Source organism: Anas platyrhynchos, chromosome 11, assembly GCF_047663525.1.
Source record: "Anas platyrhynchos isolate ZD024472 breed Pekin duck chromosome 11, IASCAAS_PekinDuck_T2T, whole genome shotgun sequence".
In the NCBI taxonomy this organism is placed as follows: Eukaryota; Metazoa; Chordata; class Aves; order Anseriformes; family Anatidae; genus Anas; species Anas platyrhynchos.
In genome coordinates this window covers 21,212,601-21,234,608 of record NC_092597.1, presented here as the reverse complement: position 1 = coordinate 21,234,608, position 22,008 = coordinate 21,212,601, and the positions used below count along the sequence as shown (strand labels likewise).

Here is a 22,008-nt window from a genome sequence, read left to right as displayed (position 1 = left end):
CTCCTCCATTTGTTCCTGCTGGAACAGAGCAGGTAACTGCAGCTGAGTGTGAGTCTCAAGTAAAGTGATCGTCATCCTCAGCTGGCGTTGCAGTGGCTGTTCTTAAAGACAGATGAGATGAAGTGGCAGGGAGTGCCCAGGCGCTCAGGGTGTGTTTAGTTGTGTACACTTTTCTCCTGAAACGTGGAGAGTATTTATGGGAGGAAGCTTCTGTAAGCACAGCTGCTCAAAGGGTCTGCTGGTGGCAGCGCGAGGTAAGGTAGGGTAGGGTCACGTCGCGTTATTTTACCTGCTCCTTCTTGGTAGAGTTGCTGTGGTTAGCACGAGGTGCTCTGACAGGGTGCTAGCAGGCTTTCCCTGACGCCTGGTGGGATGCTGCCTCTGGTTTGCTTTGGGTCGTGGCACACGGCTTCAGGTCTCCCTAACGCTTAAGCACAGGGGAACTTTGCAAGACCTGAAGCGATGAATTTGGAGAGGGTTGTTGGTGGGCAAAGAGGATCCCTGTTCTCTTCAGATGTGAGAACAGCTTCTCCAAATGCACCTTGAAATAATGCTGGTTCTCTGAGTTAGCGGGCAGGCAGCTCGTTATTTTTGAGATGTGAGCTCCTGGTGTTTATGGCAGTAAAATGATGTGTGGTAGAGCAGCCCTCCAAAAATCATCAGAGGTATTTATGGATGTGGAGGGTATTATGGGGACCAATAGTTCACATCTTCAGCCTTGAACAGGTACAGCATTTTGGAGCAAAGCCTGGTGACAGCTGCTCCTGGAAACAAACTTATAAGAGAATTGGCTTGGACCTGGATAGGGCGTTATTCCTGGATCTCACCGGCGTGCTTTCCTCATTACTTGCATGGGCTCCAGCTTAGCATTTTCTCCACATTTTCAGTCGGTCCTTGTACAAATAGTACGTGTTGCTTCCCTGCTGCCTTTGTCACCTCCCCTTGGGTCCTTTTTACAAGAGGATGTGCGGGGAGAGGCATACCAGGAGCTGCTGAGCCCGCGGTGGGGTAACGTGGGGTGGGCTGTGGTGTCGGGGCTGGCATCGTGCTGCCACCACCTTGGAGTCCGCAGAGCCGCTGGGCTGGAGGGGGAGCCCGCTGGAATCGCGACGGTGCCTGGCTGCCACGACAGGGGATTTTTAGCTGCTTCTCTCCAGTTGTTCTGTGTCCCCAGCAGGTGGAAGCAGCTTGTGGCTGCGTTGGCTGTCGTTACCGGCGTCGTTCAGTTTGTTGTGGCTGCGGCGGTGGTGGGTTCGTGTGTGTGTTTTGGAGATGGATGTACGTTTTATTGGTCCCCTGCAAATGCCACGTCTCCAGGGAGCAAGGAGGGGATGAACGCCCGGCTGTGCTAGGAGATGCACGTGAGGTGTTGTAAATGTGCTTGTGCTCCCTTTCCTTGCACCTGAGAGGTGCTGCGGCTGGGGGAAATCAGCTTGCAAACCCAGAGAACATCAGACCACTCGTGTGGGGGAAGATGCCAAAGGGTCTGTCAGCCCTGTTCACATGCCTTGGATCCAGAGATTGTTTTAGCAGGTTTTGTTGGTATTCCCTTCATGCTTTCAGTGGCTGCACCCATGATGGAGCTCATCTGTGCAGTTACCACTGTACGAAGCAGCAAAACTGGGTTTTAAGGAGAAAGCACTTCCTTGAGGTTCGGCTTGAGCCTACCTGGGTCTGAAATCTGGGAGTGACTGAGGGATTTGCTTTTTGTTCTATTTCATGTGCTAATAAAATGTATGACTTTTTGTTAGGTTAGGGTAGGCTGCCTGTGCAGACGAGTATTGCCATTGAAATTGTGCCTTACCAAATGGCATGTTCTGTGTATTCAATCCTTGAAGCAGGTTGTGGGAGTCCCTTCCCAAACTTGAGCTTCTACACGCCCGGATGGGTTGTGGTTCCGAAATGTGGCCGGCATTACCAGCGACCGAACAAAAATCCTTTCAAGTTGGTTCAGTTGTTATCCTACAGAAATAAGGCACAGAGACAAATGCGCTCGAGTGCGTGTGTGCACTCAGGCAGCGATTCTGGCCTTCAGCAGAAACACATGTGAAACGGACATCTGTTTTTACGTGGTTTGTGTTTTGTGCATCTCTTTTGGTAGTTCATTGTTTAAATAAACATGTTGCATTAGCCATAAGGCTTCGGTGCCAAATGCCCACTGATGAGATGTATTAGGGTTTTGTTGTTCCCAGGCCATACTGAGAAACAACAGCTTTACAATTCAACACATTTGAAGAAGATTACAAAAAGAATTTGGGGTGGATTGCAATCAGCACTTCAAAAGCAATTGCTTTGGAGTAACTCCCCTTTAACACAGCGCAGCGCCCATGGAAAAACACTGTCATCTTAACAGATGCAGTGTTATTTTGGAGATTCCACTGTATAAATACATGGACTGTGGTTAAATTGTGATGGCAACAGATGCAATCTCTGTTCTCAATTCTTTCATCTCCTTAATATTTAAAAATACCCCACAAAGCAAAAAAAAAACATCAAGGCTGAAAATACACTTTGTGTAAAATTGTCAGGGCTGGGCCTTGAGGGCCTTGCTTGGTTTCAGATAGGTCATTGCAAATCATGCAGTAATGCTCACCTCTGCAAGGAGTCCTGCAAGTGCTGCTGCCGAGGGCTCGCGTAGGCTTCGTGTGGTTGGAATTCCTCAGCAGTGCTCAAGAAACGTCAGCAAGATTGAAGTCGGAGTGGGTTGACCTGGCAAAAGCGTATTCCCGATCTTTTTCCTCAAAGAAAGTGATGGGATGAGGACAGCAATCACATATTCCGTTGGCTAAGCCAAGAGCGTCTGAGGATTTTTGCGGTATTCGTGCCGTCGATATCAGTGACTTTATTTTTAAGTTTGTCCGCAGTGCATCGCGCTGTCGGAGGGCGAGAGGGTTGGAATGTGGGCATCAGATGTTGTATCGTAATGCTGCACAGTTGTGTTCGCATTTGTTTTTCTTTCCGGATTTGGTTTTGCTTAAATACTGATTTGACAAGGATAAATCGGGAGCGAGGGTGTTGGTTTCTCGTCCTCTGTGAGCAGCAAATAGCATAATAAGATGATGTTATTGGTGCAGTCGCCTCTGTCCATCCACTAGTTGGGTGGAAAAGCCTTGAGCTAAATACCGTAACTGCCTTTTAGGAAGGGATTGGATGGGTTTGTGAGCAACAACATTGGTAGTCGTTCATGTGTGCTAAAATAGGAAGCGACCACATCTCATGCCTCAGAAGCTGACGGTGTGCAAGGGATAGGAAGAAATTGTGTTCTTCCTCCTCTAGGTGCTTGCGTTTCCCTCCCCATTTGTAAAATGTGGAGCAATGCTGGCCCTGAGGGTGGCCAGAGGGCCATGTTGAAGAGTTTTGATGTGCTTTGGGGTGCTTGGTGCACCTCAGTAAACCCCAGGTCTTCCCAGGAGGCTGTGAAGATGACCTTGAGTCAAGCCAAGTTGTGTCAAGGGCACGAGGCGCGTGTCCATCACCTAGCCAGGTACCATGTGGGACTGGAGCGGTCGTGTTCCTTCCGAGGGGGCCCTTGGTACGTGGGTGGAAGTCTCTGCCTTGGTTTGGGGGTCTGGCACCGCAGGACATCCTCTTGCAGGAACAGACATGTGTGCGGGCAAAGGCAGGGGCTTCTTACCAAGGTGGGAGCGCGTCCAAACGTGGGGACGGCGGTGGTGCCATCCAGCCACGCTCAGCGTAGCGGAGCTACTACAGCTTTACGGAGCTGAAAGCAACTCTAATGCTTCCACCAGGCACTGCAGCTCTGTAACTTCTGAAGCTGGTGGGAACGTTGGCAATTTCAGTCCAATTTGTCGTTCAAAGTTTATTACTTCCTTAGTGCGAAGGCCTCGGAGCACTGCTAGTGTTATCGTGTTTTCTTTATTGAGGTGGTGTGGGTGATTTCCTAGCGACTTGAAACAGCAGGCAGGAAGAGTTTGCTTTAAATACACAGTTTTAATCTCATTTTGCGTATTTTCTAGTTGGAATTTTTCTTGACTGACAGCCGTTAGAACACCTCAATTTGCAAATATGACCTTTACGGAGAAAAAAAAGAGTTTTTTTGCCAGTAAATAACATTTGTTGTTTCTGTGTGTTCATGTAAACAAGCAATTTCGATACCTTTCCTCAGATCCTTAATTTTCGCACCTTTAAATGACAGAATGGTGGATGGTGCGCTTGCTGCTAGATTACTTCTCATTTGTGTTACTTCCCTATTTGGACGGAAAATGGAATTGTAATTAAAATGGGGAAGAATTTTGAGACTTAATTAAAACTCAGTGTGGTGGACAGGCATGATTTAAAAATAAAATCAATAGAATAGTTTCTCGCTGTCCTTTGGAAGTTAAGAGCTAATAGATTTTGCCCACTGACTGCTTGACAGGTTTCTACGCAGGGGTCAGCTATTTTTAAAATTTGGAATGAATTCCTTCCTTCCTTATTGAACGGAACCGTTTGAGTGAATTGAAATGAGGCACTTGCACAAATAGTTGTTGAACTTGAAAGCTCTCGTACCGTTCAACAAGGGGTGGCTCCAAGAGAGCCCTGAGCAGTGAATCCACCAGTCCAAACGTTTTTGTGTAAATTACATGCTTACTATTTTTGTTTTATTTAAATTACAGTAGGCATTTGCCCTAATATATGCTGTTATAATTTCATGTTAGATTTGTAATTAAGTTTATTTTTAGAAGAATGCATTTAAGTGGTTTATATGAAATGATTTTCTATTTTTGTAAATGAAATAATTGGGTTTTATTGACTTTTAATTTCATGCAAATGGCTTTTTTGGCTTGGCGGTTATGTAAGCAGAAAGAAATCTAATGATTTGAGAGTATTCTCGTAACGGGAAGAACAGAGGACAGGGACAGGCTGTCGCAGCTAGGGCGCTGGTGGGCAGAGTTAACTCCTGTTCGGGAGGGTTTAACTCCAGGGCGCAGTACAGTGGGTTCGTGCAGTAAATCTTCTTGATTGATTATTATTTTTTTTGTGGTTAGGCTAAGCAAACCAAATTGTCACTGCATTTGGGAACTGGCTGGGGGATAAGAGACACGGTCATAGCAGGGCGGTTTCTCGGGAAGCCTGGAGATGTAGCTGTGATGAGTCTGATGGACCAGGGAGTGTTAATTGTGTGCTCGCCAGCTCCGCTGTTTTAAATTTGGCCTCGCTATCACATCTCTGCACAGATGAATCTGGAGGCTAAGGGGAGTTGGATGATGAGTCACGATTGAGTTAGCAAAATCCCAATTGATCTCCGTTTCCTGTTGATTCCAAAATTACTGAAGTGTGAAAGCTGAGAGTGACTGATGACTTCTTGGAGGGGAGTTTGAGGGTGGAATGTGGAAGTGACTCTCGGCAAAGTAATTCAATGCTGCCCAGGGTGTTGGTACAAAAATGTCGGTAGCGAGAGCAGGTGTGTGTGAGATGGGAGGCTTTGAATGCAGCGGGGTGCTGCGGCCAGCCCCCTGACCTAGCAGTGGGTCAGCGAGGTGCGTGGCGGGATGGGGAGAGGTTTTGGAAGTGGCTGCTGGAAGAAGCTTACAGATGAACCTTGTTGTTAGCTTTCTTTGTCCTGGAGGTGCTTCTGATCGCCCCGTGTTTGTCCCTGAGCTCAGGAGCCATGAAATCCCTTTGCTCGCAGGTACAGGGGTTGGGCAAGTCTCCTGCTCCTTCACAGCGTGACTGCAAAATGCACATGAGAGCACACAGCCTCAGCCAGCGGGCTCTACAGATGGCAATTTTGGGGTGGAGAAAACTTCACGTATCCCCGTTATCTTTTTGTGATCATCTCCTGATGAATCCTTGACCTTGTCGTTCCGCAGCGTTGTTCTTTTCTTGCGGTGAAATGGGATTAATGCTATTTTGGGAGATACTAATTAGAAACGTTGTCGTAGCACGTGTAGGTAAGGTTTTTTATTTGTTTTATTCTCAAACTTCGTGTTAGCAAAACATTTGTTTGTTATTAACATAACTTAATAGTTCCTGGACTCTGCCTGCATTGCAAATGGGAAAGTAAATTCTGCTGAAGGGGGAAGAAATTAAAGGGAGGATTTATACAGCTCTGAGTTAGGTTTGGAAACGAGCTGCAAGGCAGCCTTGAAGTGATTCACGAGGAGGAAGCAGGTTAGTTACCTGGAGGAATAAGAGGAGACGTGAGGTAGGGCTGTCCCTTTTCTGTTTATTCCCTCACAAAGTTGCAGTTTTGCAGACTTTTTCTAAAGTGGTAATTTGGAAGGCAAAGGAGCCGTCTGCGTTGTGTTTTGTGGCTATTCAGATGACTTCTGAGCCACTGAAGCTTGCCATTGACGTGCACTTTGATACGCTGCCTTAAAACAGGAGGAAAAACATACTTTTTCTTGGAAAGCCTGTACAAGCTTTTTCCTATGTTGTCATATCTAGGGTTGCAGAAAGCTGAGAAGGGGGGGAAGAGCGGTGGTTGCTCTGCCATTTGAGAGCAGCTTGCTTTGCAAATGCATAAACAAAACAGGAAAAAAAATCTCCCAGATTTTGGACCTGCGAGGTGTGTGCTTCCCATGTTCAGAGCAGCTGGTTCAGGTGGTCTGGCTCCTGCCAGGGAACAGCCAGAGAACCAAATCACTCCCGGAGGGTGTCAAGAGATTCCCTCTAGAAAAAGTTGAAACACCGAGTTGGGTGCTTGAAATGCGGTGAAGCACGGAAAGGGCACCAGTTTTCAGAGCACTCTGACTCGTTCTTCAGGGTGTAGTGAATTTACAAGTAACAGCCACGCTTAGAAGGCACGTCCTGGTCTTAATGAGAGGTTTTAATGAGAGTTGTGGAGCTGCGAGGGGACTTTTATTAGCAGTGAGCACTGCAGTTCCCCAAACCGTTGCTTGCGGAGAATCTGCAAATACTTGCAGCTATACCACGTCACCTCATACCTTGTCACGTACCATCTGTGTTGCAATGTGCTGTAATAAAAGCACTTTGTTAAACCAATTAAATGCACGATATTGTCATAATACTTGTGTTTTGGGGAATTGATACGGCCATTTTTCCTTTGAAATGGCAAGAAGGCTGTTGTGCTGAGACAGCAGAGCGCTTTAGGAGGTGGTGCTCTGTATCCTCTCAAGTAATGTCTTTTTTTTTTTTTTTTTTTTTTTTTTAAATCAGCAGGATGTTCCCCAGTAAGTCAGATGACTTAGTTGTTTTTGTGATCTGTACCCGAGAAGGGAGAGGATGTCAGAGGAGCAGATTGGTTTAAGTGTTTTATAGTAGCAGAAAACCTGCAGCCCTGTCCTCCCCTGCTTTCGTGGAAGTGCCGGTAAGGGCCACCTTAGCACTGGCCACGCTGTGTTTGTTTGGTTTAGACAAACTAAATAACCAAAAGAACGCCTTGTCCCTTCAGGAGAAGGTAACGCTTAGCCTGCTGAAATACTCTAGAGAATCAGGGATGTAATTAACCCGTTTCTCGTTAGCTCGGCTAGGTTTCAGAAGGTAGCACAGGGTGTTTAAAACATCTGAAATTGCTTATTTACCAGTTCACTGAAGTAAGGATTTTTCAAGTGGGTTGTATGACGATCAAACCTCTTCCTTTTTCCATTGCTTTTCTCTTCTTCCCCGTTTCCTGGTCTGCATCTTCCAAACTGGTAATAGGCCTAATGCTGATTGACGTTACGATTATTATTATTTTTAAAGCTTGAAAGCAGCCATTGAGGAGAGCAGTGTCCATTTCCTGTCACACTTGCTCAAGGCTATAGAGAGCAGATCGTGGAAGTTCAGGCACTTGTTCAGGCCTTTCAGAGGAATTATGAAAGATGCTTTGCTTTTAGTGCATTGAAGGAAGGGCAGCGACTGGAAAGGACTGATAGCACAGGCAGGACTTAGCCCTTCGCACAAACAAAACCTCTTGCTGCGATCCTGAAGCATTTTGCTTCATACATGATACTTTACATTGACTTTAGATTGCCTCTATTTCTTTTTTAATTTCTCCTTTTCCTGCACAAGTTGTTTCAGTTGGGATTTTTGGATTAATTTGGCCAGGAATGTCTAAACATGACTTGGGTTGGAAAGGAGGTGGTTCAGGCTTTGGCAGCGTAACTGCAGCAGCTCCCCTCCAGCGCGTGGAAGTTCCGTTCTGATTCATCTCTGCTGCTTTTCATTTTCCTCTTTGGTTTGACTTAACTTTAGGTATCTGAACTGAGGTTAAAGCAGGACTCCTCAGTGGTGTTTACCCAATATTACCCTTTTGTGCTGTCTGTACCGAATGAAAAGTCCATTTGCAGCTGTGCCTCGGCCGAGGTGCCTGATAGCTGTGGGCTTTTGCAAAGATGCTGGGCGGGACTGGAGCAGCTGGGACAAAACGTGCCTGGCTTCAGTGCCATCAGCCCTCAGGCAAGGGTGCACGAGAGCATTGTGGCCGTTTGGAGGTGAGTCCCTGTTTTGGGGGAGAAGGTGGGGAAGAGAGGGAGGAGGAAAGGGGCAAGGATGGGGACGAGCCCTTTCTTGGTACCCACAGAGGCACCAGATGTGATTCTTGCTGTGGTGCTGCCCGGCACGTCTATCACTGCAGGACTCCCGTTTTTTGGGTGGTTGCCTTTTCCAGAGTGGTCTAGAAAATTTGGCATTAGTGCCTGCGTGTGACCTTTCCCAGATCTGGGGGTGGTGTGTAAATTCACGCCTGTCTGTTCCCTAAATTGCTGGTTAACTGCGGAGGAAAGAAGGGGACTAATTCCTGGTTTCTGAAGCTGAATGAAGCTGGCATATGGTAAAGCAAAGCACAGTCTGCTCAGATATGTTTTCTTAACATGGAACCAACTAGCCTTGCACAAATAGAGTGGTTTTCTTTCACAACACGAGAGGCCAGTAGAGCTGTCAGACAAGTGAGGCGAGGCCAAGGACCGTCCGTCAGCTGTGCTCTCCGAGTGATTTTGCCTTCAAGCGAGCTGTCACGGGCAGTTGGAAAAGAGTTGTTCTCTTTTCTTCCTGAGCAGATCCTTTTTACCTACACTGTGTTTTTTTTCTTGTAACGATAGGCAGAAAACTTTTGGGGATTGCTGCAGTGATGCATCCTTGGCAGTGGGGATGAGATTCTTCCTTTACCTTGTAGGACCAGCGGCTGGTTTTGCTGTGGCATTCCTCTGTAGAATTGGTTAAAGATGTTTAGTTTTAAGTAAATACATTACTCATCTTTTGGTTTAGCAAAAGTACAAAGTGAATGTAAAAATGTAGTGACAAATCAGCATTTAGTAGTTAGCCAATCCCAGTGAACTTACAAGCAAGAAACCCACAGTGACGTGTAAGTGCAAAATGAAATAGTGAACTTCATGTTTATGTGTGTACTCAGTGGTAATCACGTAGGTAAGAGCTAGTCCTCTGTTCTGTTCTTCCAGTTGTTCTTTTGTCTCCTCGACTTTATGCATCTCTTCCTTCTGGCTCACGTTTCTTCTGCTTTCTTACGTCACTTTCTTCATGACCAGAACAAATAGAGGAACAAGAGCAGGGAGCGAGCACAACTCGGTGTAAGGATACATTCTGCAGCTGTATTTTGGCCATGAGTGTGTTCTGTATGCAAGGTACAGGGTGAAAAAAATAACCATGAAGACAATCTTTGAGCCTCCAGATCTCCATCTCAAGCAAGTTTGGCCTTGATTTGCCTTCTGGAATGAGCGTGTGCAGCTGCAGATCCCCGTGGAGGGAGGCGCCTGAAGTTGGCGTGTCCAAGCCTCCAGCAGGCTTGCTGATGCTGTTCGGTTCAGCTCTAAGTCCTGTCTCCCGTGACCTCCTGCAGCCCTTTCTTCCAACGCTTTCTCCTCTCACCAAGTTTTGGCTCAGAAAGGGAGCAGAATAGGCGATCGCTGGTGACGGTTTTCTGAGTGAAGCATGCCAGGACTGTATTTCTCTAACCCACTTTGACCCTGTATTTTCTCATGGGTGGGTTGGTCAGAAATGCATTAGGGCAAGCTTTTACATCCTGGCTTCTGTAGCTGGGAAATCCCAGGCTCCTCCTGCCGGAGGAAGAACTATAATTCTTTTACTTCTGCCTCTATCCTCTTCTGACAATGTTTTAACATCTTTGTGACAATAAGTGCGGTTGCCAAGCAAAAGAACTGTACAATTAGGCTGATTAAATGCCTAAATCATTCTGTTAGCCAGAATTATAATGTTGTGCATTATCCGCTATGCCCATGGGCAGTGTCTAAAGCTGTGTGTGGGGCTGGAAATCCACTGTCTTGGGCTGTATAAAAATGCACAACTGAAATATCACCTGGAATTTAAATCTGTGTGCAAACAAGTGATGGAGTACACCTCAATTGGCACTTGTTTAACAATCCCCCCAGTGTTTTACGGGGAAGATCGGCTCATTGTTGAGCAGAAGATCTGTACAGATATTGTGACAATTCTGTACGTAGGGTGGGAAATGGTTCTTTATCTTCAGAGGAATGAAAACTCGAGCTTCTGGTAGCTGACTGTCTCAGAGGGCACTGCTTTTCTGTGCTAAACCGTGTTTACTGGGTTACTTCTCACCTATGTGCATTGAGAGAGCTTTGTTTGTGGCCAGAGGCACTTTGGTATCACAGTGTTCCTGCTCTTGGGATGCCTCTGGGACAATAAATACCCTGTGTGAATGCTGCTGTTCAGTGCCCGGAGCACTTCCTGGACAGGCTCTTTGTGACACTGAAAGCAAGTCAAAAGCACCCAACTGTCCAGAGGAGTGAGTTCACGTGGGGACTCCTACTGGTACAGCTCCTCTGGTTTGTATTTGTCTTAAATTTTGTTCTGCTGCAGCGGTTCCCAGTCGATAAGCCCTGAACCCGTCACCTCGCCTCTGGTGCCAGCTTGCGTGTTTCACCTGGTGTTTGGAGAGGAAGGTTCTTTTTCCAACCTAGTTAGCTCATGGCTGGAAAGCCCCACAGCACTTGCATATGTGTAATTTAATACTTTTAAAGCCCTTTTTTTGGGGGTGTGAGTTGGTCATATTTTAACTGCCTGGAGAAAACAGGTCGCAGCACGACCGATGTGATCTTCAGCTGCGTGGCTGCCATGTGCAGGGAGGGATGGGAGGGCTCCCTGTTCGGTAAATGATGTTTGGTAGCATTGTTTTGTTTTTTTTTTTCTATGCAATTAGGTGCTTCTTTAAATCGTCTTAAAGTCTCGGTTCAGTTTGTTAAAACAAACAACTATTGTGGAAGGTCAGAAAACGCAGGATTTCTTTGTTTCATCCAGGAAAGAGAGATTGTTAGCATAGGATAGTAGTCACATCTTACATATTGTTAAGAGTAATTACATCAGCTTTCTATTTTTTTCTGTGGATTTCTGTGTAGCTACGTAAAACTTGCTGATGTTTCTCTATTAATCCTTTTGCTGACTGTTAAAAGATGAATGCAGTATAGTAGCATTTTGGCAATTTGCTTCTAATGAAGTCCGAATGATCCGGCCTCGCTGGCCACGCAGTTTTTAGAAAAGAAATAAAATAAATCGTGGTAAACTTGACGGAGAAGCCACTTTCCTAGATGAGCACGGGATGGCAGCTCGGCAGGCAGCAAACAGCGGAGCAGAGTCCCTGACTGTGAGTTACTGAGCCCAGCCACATGATGATTTTTCATTCTGGGAGAATTGGCTGCTTATCCCTGCATCCTAAGCGTACATCCCATAGGTTTCTGTCAGCCAGTTGCTGAGTCACTTGGATGCGTAGACAACTGTTCCAAAAATAAATAAATAAATTCATGCACACAATTATTTTTTAAAGGTGGAGAAGAACAGTCCCCAGGAGAGACAATTTTTGTTAAGCTCTATTGTCATCACAGATTGTGAAACATAAATTCAGTGTTATAAACAGCTTGTAATTCTAGTCTTCCATTTCTGCTTTAGCAGGCATTAGGCTGAAGCTACTGGCATAGAGTTTAAACATTATTACCCCAGTAAAAAAATAAAAAAGGAAGTTTTATGCTCATAGTTATTGATCATAACGTGCCACCTACTCAGTTCTGTGTTACATTTCTTCTGCGGAATGGCATGCTTTTATTTCGTGGCGCTGTCAGAAAAGCGATTCTGCAGGGCAAGAGGAGCGCAGAGGTTTGATGCCAGTCTTTCTCAAGAGGATCAAGCTTGTCTTTCGTAATCTAGGCATCACCTGCTTTCTTTTGCAGAGTTTTTTTCTTTGTTTGACTTGGACAATTTTCTTTTAAGCTGGCCAGCGTGACCATATTGTGAGCCTGAAGTGCCACAGTGTAGTTCTTGGAATTACTCTGCAATTGCATTTAGCTGGTGCTTCTAACCTCCTTCACTCACCTGTAGTACACAAACACCTCACCAGGGATGTTAGCGCTGACCACAGTGCTCCAGCAGTGACTGTTGTTGTCTGACACATACTGGATGCTCATGGGTGAGGGACTTGCTGCAGATTTGATCTTTGTTAGCTTTTTTTTTTTTTTTCTCTTTTATTGAGAAGCAGAGTCTTGCACACATTTTGTAACCTGGGATGTACAGATTACTGAGTTCAAGATGTGGTGCTTCTTGGACTTGGTTTGATGGTCGGGGATTCAAGTGCTACCCTGCAAGCTCAAGCCACTTAAATGTTTTTAGCCTTGCAATACCTTCTTCCCTTTTTGCCCTGTGAACCCGCGAGGACAAACAAAAACCCATGCCAAGTGAGCCACTTGTGGTCTGCTATTGCAGGCGCAGGAGCTAACAGATGTGGCTTCAGAGGAGCCCCTGAGGGATGTGCTGGGTCAGTGCAGTCTTGGTGAGAGAGGATTAATTTGGGGATGACTTTGTCATGAAGATGCTTTCATGTGAGCTAGGCTAAATCTAGAGCTACTTGCTCTGGTGAGCCGTGTAGAGAAGACATCAATCAATATTATTATAGGGATTCAGTTCATTCTGTTGGCTCTGTTTTTGTGGAGCTGCTGTTCCTGTTGACATTCAAAGTAAAATGTTGGCAGGGAGAAAGTCAGTGAGATGAGGGACAGAAATGTGATTTATTCTGAATTTTTTTTGTATACACTTATGGGGAAGTTGGAGGAAGTTCATGGAAAGCAGCAATGCCAGAGATATCTTTAGCCAATGACAGCTGAAATTGCAAGAGCAAAAAGGCAGAGCCAGTCTCAGTTTGTGATGTGGGTTGTAGTCCGTCTGTGTGTTGTTTTTGTCAATGTTTTGTTCTGGTCAGCTCAGTAACACAATGGTCCTTGGGTTGGGAATATATAGTTAGAGCGGTAAAAGAGAAAATTAAAATAGAACGTGTGTTCTCCAAGAGGCTGTGGGAGACGACCAGAACGTGTGTGGAGAAGGGGAATCCAGTCTGTCTTGGTTACGTGGACCAAATCTGATTTGCCCCTTACAAGACCACTTTTTCCTTCCAAACCTAGGAGAGAGGACTCCTGTAAAATAGCGTTGGGAGTGTCGAGGGACACAGGGTAAGCTAATGATCACAGACCATATTTCCCAGAAATGACAGGTTACATTGCAGTATAATCGCCAGTCCCTTGAGAGTTGAGAAGATTGTTGTGGTCTAGCTTTGTCCTCCAAAGCTTGACTTTTAATTAAATGAACAAAAAGCCGGGCCTTAGATGTGTAAACAAGAACACTCTCAAGACTTGCATTCAAATGGAAACAGTTGTTTTTTGTTTGGGTTTGAGCATTCCCTTTCATGTTTCGCAAGCCAAAGATGGCAGCGCTGCACGAGTGCTAGAAACACAGAATTTGAATTTCAGCTGTGGACTTGTTTAGCAGAAGCTAAACTGGTGGATGTTTTATGGCATGTGGAGTGCCTTTTATCTTTTTTTGTTCCACAGTGCAGAGAGGAAATCAGAAAACGTTGGTAAACCTTGAGCGGTTGATGCAGTGTATTCAGCAAAGAAGTGCAGAAGTTCAGTGGCTTGGGAGACGGCTCAAATCACGGGGTAGAGGTTTAGTTCCTTCCTTGTTACCAGTTCTGACATCCCAAGAGGTAACACAGCAGCTGGCTTCCCTGGGAAGAGAGCAAGTGATTGATGTGACACATACAGGATAGGTGAGCTTAGAGAGTTACAGAAATTTTGTGGGAGGTTGTGTAAGTACATTAAAGACACTAAAATATATATTTCATTCATAGTGTCACTACGAAGGCAAAAACCAAGAGCGTAGTGGGTGGTGGAAGCCTGTGTTAATATAAAGTGTCATAAGAAATCGCTCCAACCACTGATTTCTGTGAGCTCCACGTTTAATTTCTTCTTTGCGTAGTATGCAATTAAAGAGTTCGTATGTTTCTGGAGTAATTTTTTTTTCCTGCGTCTGCATATAGTACAGCTGTGCCGAAGCCTTTCAGAGGCTTGAAGGCAAATTGTGGTCGCCAATGAGATCCTTCTCAGCCTTACCTGGCCTTACAAATCCTGGAGTGAAACTACAGGGCTGAACTCCTCTTAGTACCAGACTGTGGGTAGCCTGCTCAGAGATGGCCAAATCATATATATATATATATATATATATATAAATTTTTTTTTTTCTTCGGGGCTGTATGACTGTTCTGATGGCTTTCTTAAAGCAAGCATAATAGGTAGCAGTACGAACAAAGAGAGGGGTTAAGATCAAGTTTTGCTTCGCCCTGTTTATAATCTGTATGGGCGTAATGTTTTCAGACTCTTTACTCTCCGTTTCCACTGATGTGTCCTTTTGCTTCCTCTCTGAACAATTACAGTTGTTTAGGAAAGAGGCTCCTTTTAAATCTGCTGAAGGGCCTTATTGTATGGTTAGTACCTTTTTTGTAACCTGATTCGAGTCAGTTTTTCAAGTAACCTGAAGGCCGGGATGCTGCCACCAGCTGAAGTTGTTCTTTAACCCTCAAGTGCCTGCAAGATCTTTTTTTGTCACTGCTGTTTGTTTTTTTTTCTTTTTTTTTTTTTTTTCCAGTGTGCCAGACAGCCCCTCTATTGAGTTAATCCAATATATAGTAAACATGTCAATATGCAGACCATTATGCATTATGCAGATCTGAATCCATCCGGTACAATAAGCGCCTTCTTTGTTGTTATGAAAGAGACTGTAACGGGGGAGATGCGTGCCTTGAAAAGGACACTGTATGCTGTGGATCTGGGATGAGCGCTGCTGGACCACAGCCACATTCAGTAGCTGCTTTGGACACTTTTTTTTAATATATATTTTTTATAAAGATCTGATTTAAAAAAACACAGGGTGAAAAGGAGGCGGCTCTGTAGGGAGTAAACAACTCAGTTCGGAAGAGGTACTGATCTCCCTGCGAGTCCTGCGGCTCTGTGCTGACATTACTGAAGGATGACGTGGTTGAGCCTGAGGAGAGCTGTGGAGAGCGGCGTCGCTGCCTTCAGCCACCGCGACTCAAGCAGGAGCAGGCCGGGGAGGAGCAGGAGCAGGCCGGGAGAGATGGCCTCGCTGCAGTGCTCCTGGGGAGCTACTGCCAGAGGGAGGCTTTCCTTTGGTGGCTGTGGTGGCAGCGAGCTGCTCTGCCCAACATCACTGACTTTTTTTTTTTTTCTGTTGGGCCCTATAGGTCTTGCTTTGTGTAAGAAATCGTCCAGCGGTGATGGTCATGTACTGTACCTGCTAGCGCTGTGCCGTATTTCAGGGTTGTGAGGAGCTGAGCAACTAAGTGCCCTCCATTGATAAGAAATAACAGAGTAAACAGACGAACAAAATAATCAAAATAAACAAAACCCACTTTTGAACCTTGTGGATCACAGATACCCTCAGGATGGGTGTTAACACCCCTCGGGCAGGAAGAAGATAGGAAATGGGGACAATTTCTATGTCTTCAGTGCTTTCTTCCAGCGACCAGCATTACGAGATATGTGGTTGTTTTTCATGATTTCCTATTTAAGGGAAAAGCTGAAGGTATCCAGGCTCCTTACTTGAAGTAAAGCTTTGCACCCCCACACTGAAATAAAGGAGGGAGTTTTCACAAAGAGGCAAAACAGCAGTACACAGCTTGCTTTGCTAGCACACCATGGGCACACAGAACAGGAGAAAGGTGAGCAGGAGCTCATCTCGGGGTCAGAAGGCAGATGTTAAGGGTAGGTGTCCTGATTCTCCTGTCAGAAGCGAGTGTGGCCATACAGGTGGGCACTGTGAAGGCCTGACCCAGCTAGAGTGGCTCAGGCTGCAGGGCCTGTCGGCTCGCTGTAGGGTTGGGGTGCTGCCTTGGCCGGTCCTGGTCTGGTGATGAGCTGTGTGGGGATGGTTGTTTGTTGGGTAGTACAGGCTTCCAGCTTTGCCCTAAGAAACAGGCCCAAGGCAAGGCCTAAAATGTGAAGTAAAGTGGGTTTTGTTTTTTTCTTCTTCACGAAGAAAAAGCTTTAAAAAACTTGTTTATTTAGAACTCTTAAATGGAGTAACCTGGAGCAATATCAAATCTGGAAGCAAGAGCTCGTCTTTGATTCAAAGAACTACACCATGATGAAATGTTTGCAGTTTTTTTTCTAGGAAACAGACCCTTACAGCGAATACCTGTGAGCTGGGGGTCCTGCCTCTGACACCTCTGTGTCAGTAACAGATCAGTTGCTGTCAGTATGTGTAGGGCTGTGACAGAAGATGCTGTAGCAGGCAGGAGTTGCAGCAGGCTTTGTGTTGATTTGTTTTTCATAGCATGCTGTTTTGGAAAAAAAGTGGTTCCTCCAAACTGCTGCGGGGCAGCAGGCGAGTGCTTCCCGGAGTGGTTGATGCGCAATAAGGAGCGGAGGTGTAAGAAGAGCAAAGCCATGGATGGAGCACATGGTTCTTCGGTGGTGGGTGAGGATTAAATACCACGTGTTCCTCAAGGTGACGAGGCTGTTGTCCAGGTCAAAATGTAGGTCTGATCAAAATGAATGTTAGCAAGCCGTAGTAGAGGTTGAAAAGAAACTGCTAGGTTGAGCTCTTCATTGGCCCTCTTTGGTTTCATCATCAGGTGTAGATTTGTCCTGTGACTAGGAACGGGCTGCAGCTCCTCAGAAGGACTGCAGCTCGAAGCAGGTTTCTGTGCTACCTTTGGAAATTTCCATGCAGTTTGTCCCTGAGAAAAAAGGAACCCAAGTTGTGTGGTAGGTGCAGGTGGGTACTTCTGGGCTAAAGCCTTATTCCAGAGAGGTGTTTGTGTTCATCTGGTAAAGGATATATTGCTTCTCTTCATTGTTCTATTGTATTTTGGAGGTTATCTTTTAAACAAATACATAAATACTTATTTAAAGAAGTAATCTCCCACTTAGAATTAGGTTTGGTTTAGAATAAATCTGAGACAAGGTAGGTAGTTCACGGAAAGGCTGGGAAGTCTGCAAGCAGCTGAATGAGAACAGCATAAATCTAATGTGGCCGTTATCCCGGAGCTGATAACCTACCTGAGACTCACGGCAGGGTAAAAACAGATACTGCGTTTTTATTTTGCTGTTAGTGAGCAAAATAAATACATAATAGTGAATTTCCAGTTGGGAACAGAACACAAAGCAAAGATGAGTTACACTGGTCATATTTAAAAAAAACAATATAAGCAGGAATATTGAAAACTCTTAGATGGAAAATAAATACTCTAAAGAGCATTTTATGTGCTTTTCAGTCTGACAGGTCAGTTTATATTGTAAGTCTGCATACTCTTTCTCTAAAATGGGATCCAAAGAAAACACAGCACTGCCAAATGGAAATTGTAGTAGACTTTGAGCTCTGATTAATTTGTTTTTCATATAATCCCTTTCAGGGCAGGGAGAAAAACGTGAGAAAAAGATGATGCATTGTGGTATAATTAACTTTTGTGAACAGTGTAAACTTTGAAAGAATTTTAAAAAAACAAACAACCCAATGCTGCTTTAGTTGGAACTGTTTTTTCCAAATGTCAGTATGGGCCAAGGTGCTTGTCCTACTTCACGTTTAGGTCTCTGCAGTTCTCATTATATGCATCAAGTTCTCAAAACACAATTTGCTAGATAGACTAATAAGTTCTTAAATCACAAATGTCAGCAGCATGCTCATCTGTAAGCCATTGCTAACATTCGAGCCCCCTGGACTTCATCCTTTCAGTATTAAGGGGATGATGTTTCATAATTGAGGCAAGTGAGTGCATACTTTTTCCATAAAGTTCTAGGAATCTCATTGATTTATAAAAGCATTAAATATCTAAAATTAAGTAACTTTCAAGCTGAAACAAACATAAAGCTAAAACCAATATGCCTTAGAAAACCCAGCCTCGGAATAGATGCATGGACAGATATATAATGCTTTAGTTAACGGTTGCTGCCATTTCTCTTACAAATTGTTCTTTAGGGTATTGTAACTCAGCTGTTTTTAAACCCATCACTCTGGAACCTTGCCTGCAAAATGTCAGCGCAAGTGCAAATTTTATTTCTATAACAAAATAAAGGGCTTGGAGCAGCTAAGCTTTCTAAAATTTTATGGCAGTAAAATAAATTTTGCTACTTTTGCTTTGCCATAACAGGAACCATTCTGTTCACCTTGTCCTGCCAACAGGTAGAGTCAGAAACCAAAACAGTTTAATTGGAGAAACGCTCTATTTTAACTTTTTTTTTTTTTCTTTTTCCCTCCTAAAGGAAGGAGAAGCCTGATGTCCAAACGTAAACTTGCTGATATTATTGTTGAGCTGTGCTTCGGGCAGAGGGCACGGTCTCTTGAGGATGGGTGGGAGGATGGGTCTTTCTGAAGAAAGTTTCAGAAGCTGAAAGCAAGGCTTGGATCCCAGCTTGCAAAAGCAATTTCATCCAGGTCACGGTTGTGTTCACTACAGATCTGGGAGATGGGAAGCCCACATTGTTGCCTCATGTGACTATCTATTACCAGAGCTACTGTCTTGGGTATCTTTCACATTCCCCTCCCGTCTGGCTTTTTAGAGCTGGGTATGGCCAACCCATTCACCCTTTCTTTTTTTTTTTGTTTTGTTTCGGTGTCATTTTCTTGAGCTTAAAGGTTTGACACATCTACTCCAGGCAGTAGTATGCAATTCTGTACTCACTATATGCTAAAAGGGGAACTTATTATCTCGCTGCGACTGAAGGCCAAGTGTTTTGCGTGGTACATTAGGATTTTCTTGTTTGTTTTTAAGGTTTAGGCAATGAATGTTCTTGGTTGTGGCTACTTCTAGTGCAGCAGTTCCCATTAAAATACATAATAGAAGGAAGACTAGGTAATAGTTGCCTAGAAAACATCTGTTTCTTAGCAAAGATCCTGTCCTATTGTGGTTAGTTTTTTTTTTTCATTGTCCCTCTAGCGCGGAAGCATGGTTCTTATTTTGCCCCTAATGTGTATTATCTGCCAGTAATCATTTGGTGTCCTACCTGTTTTTTAAGTCCTTGTCGGATATTATTAAGTCCTTGTTGGATGTTAGAGTTGCTATGGTTTTAGCATGTTCACATCCTGGATCCTCTGTTAGCTTAAGTTATTAGCTTTAGATAAGAATTGTGGGACAGGACTGCTTTTGATTGTCAGAGTGGTTTCTGAATCTCTAGAGAGTTTGCCAGGGTTAGAATTAATATTTTTGGCTCCAGAGTTTATGTTTGGACTTATTTCTTGTCTGAGGAAAAAAAATGTTGTTAAAATAATTAAGCCTAGCATGTGTAAGAAGAGAACCTTTCCACAAAATTTAATTGCTTGGAGTTTATTTAAGTTTTGGGTTTCTCAAATAAATTGGTATTTTACTTTGTTTGCTTACAAGCAGCTTTATTATCTACTCTGGGGAGTCTTTATTCCTTGTTTTCCACGGAAGACCAAGTCTGAGGGAGTCCAAGAACAACAGCTCTCTCCACACCATAGTTCTTTGTTTTACATCAAAGTGTGTTTTGTGTCTAATTATTGTATTATTAGTACTTTTCTTCCAGCCCCTTTAAAATTATTATTGTGGTACTTGTCTAATATGGAAAGACCTAATAAACAGATTTATTAGGGACCAGTCCTCTTGGGCCATTGTTTTCTCGAGTGCATTGAGTTCAGCCTGTTGTTTCCAAGGGAAATTCCTCGCTGTGATGCTGTGTGTTCTTGTAAATAAATTGATCCCGTGTTTCTTAGAACTTGAGAAACTTTTTTTGTGCCTTGGTGCCAAAATGAGTGCAGCTTGGTTCGCTGGAACATGCAAAGCGGAATTCCATGCATTAGTTACAGGTCCGAGCACTTTCTTTTCCTCCCAGTTGCAGTGCAGGAGGTGCTGAGGAGCTTTCTGTGGGCTTTGTGGGGTTGCTGATCAAGCCATCGCAAGGCAAGCCCTCGAGAACTAGGGCTGGCTCTCCTTGTGGCCCGGTGAAGGAAGAGTGATTCAAAAAGTCTTAAGTTGGAATCTTTTGGATAGCATTCACCTTTACGTCCATGTATCAAGGTGGTGTAGAGGGGATGTAAATCAGTAATGTAACGACCAGGGGATTATTGTCTATGCTGATCAACTTCTTGGGAGTCATGTGGCTGAGCCCCTGGCCTGCTCACACGTGTGTCATGATGTAATTTGAAGCAGGGTGTGCAGATGAACGGAGTTTATGTCCCTCAAGCTAATGCAGCTCTCTTTTCAACAGCAGTGATCACACAACGTTCCTCTGTCGTCTGAAGGATGTGGCTTGCGGCCCTGTGCTGCTGCTGGTAGCATTAATAGTGGTGGGTTAAATGAAGTAGATACTCAGTGTATATGTAAACCAGTTACTTGGTTCCTATTTTAACAGGGTAGCCTGATAAAGTTGGGAAAAAAATTATGGCTACGGAAAGAGTGAATGTGCATTACAGTTCTGCAAACCTTAAAAATGTTTTGTTTACTGACTTTCCTGTTTTCTTCTACACTTTCAGTTTGTGGGCCAAATGTTGACATTCGCAATGATATCCATGAGCTGAAACGTCTGGAGAACTGTACGGTAATTGAGGGTTTCCTTCAAATTCTGCTCATCTCTAAAGCAGAGGATTACCGCAACTTCCGCTTCCCAAAGCTCACTGTCATAACTGACTATTTGCTGCTGTTCCGTGTGGCAGGCTTGGAAAGCCTCAGCGATCTCTTCCCCAACCTCACAGTTATTCGTGGGAGGAACCTTTTCTACAACTATGCCTTGGTTATCTTTGAAATGACAAATCTTAAAGAGATTGGGCTTCACAATTTGAGGAACATAACCCGCGGGGCCATACGGATTGAGAAGAACTCTGACCTCTGTTACCTCTCCACGGTGGACTGGTCTCTCATCCTAGATGCGGTGTCCAATAACTACATTGTTGGGAATAAACCTCCAAAGGAATGTGGGGACTTGTGTCCAGGAACAATGGAAGAGAAGCCATTGTGCGAGAAGACCTCTATTAACAACGAGTACAACTACCGCTGCTGGACCACCAACCACTGCCAGAAAAGTAAGAATTGAATAGCTTGTGTTTCTGTTACCTCTTTGTGGAGCAGAGGTTTAATTTTATGGTTTTATTTTAAGCTCATTAGTAACTTAAACTTTTCTTCTGGTATGTAGTCCACATGACGAGTTATCCAGTAACTAGACAGACAAATTCCTTCCTCCTCAGCTAGAAGAGGATCATCTCACTTGATCGAAAAAACAACAACCCAAAAGTATCAAAACCCCTCAAGCTTCCTGGATTACTTCCCCATGAAAAAGTTTCCAGGTGTTTAAGTGTAGAATTAACGTGCAGCTGGGTTGAGGACTTCAGCAGGAGGTGGCTTTTGAGCTCCGTGTCCTCCTCCTCGCTGAAGTGATGTTACGTGTGCCCCGGTCGCTGCCGCGCTGAAGCTGTTTACTGAACTCACTTTGACTTTGTTCTTTGCCTCCCTTGGCATGCACCTTCAGAAGTTTCTGTGATGACAAATTCTCTACCTAAGATATTTTTTTTTTTTTTTTACTTAAAGCATTTTTGTTACAGTACAGTGTGCAGTGTTAAAGAGTCAGTGGGTATCTTGACTCTCGGCGAAGTTATCCTTGCCTGTTTTTGTTCTTACCTGGTATGACAGAGTTCGTGTTTTTCTGATAGCAATCATTAGCAAAAACAAAACCTGATCTCTTCTCACTTTTTAAAAATAGAGTAAACAAATACATAGTTTACTCAGATAACATGATTACATGGCAGGCTTTTTGAGTTCATCCTGTAACTTTATGAAAGCTGAGCCCT

General features: G+C 44.4%; 1 protein-coding gene across 3 annotated transcripts in view; it reads left to right on the top strand.

Moving 5' to 3' along the window:
• IGF1R (insulin like growth factor 1 receptor) overlaps positions 1–22,008 on the top strand; it is a 175,824-nt gene that overhangs the window by 6,490 nt on the left and 147,326 nt on the right. For all 3 annotated transcript variants that reach the window (XM_038185039.2, XM_027466223.3, XM_072043315.1), the window contains exon 2: positions 20,701–21,246. In XM_038185039.2, coding sequence (XP_038040967.1) covers positions 20,701–21,246 — 546 coding nt within the window. The remainder of the gene's footprint in view (positions 1–20,700; positions 21,247–22,008) is intronic.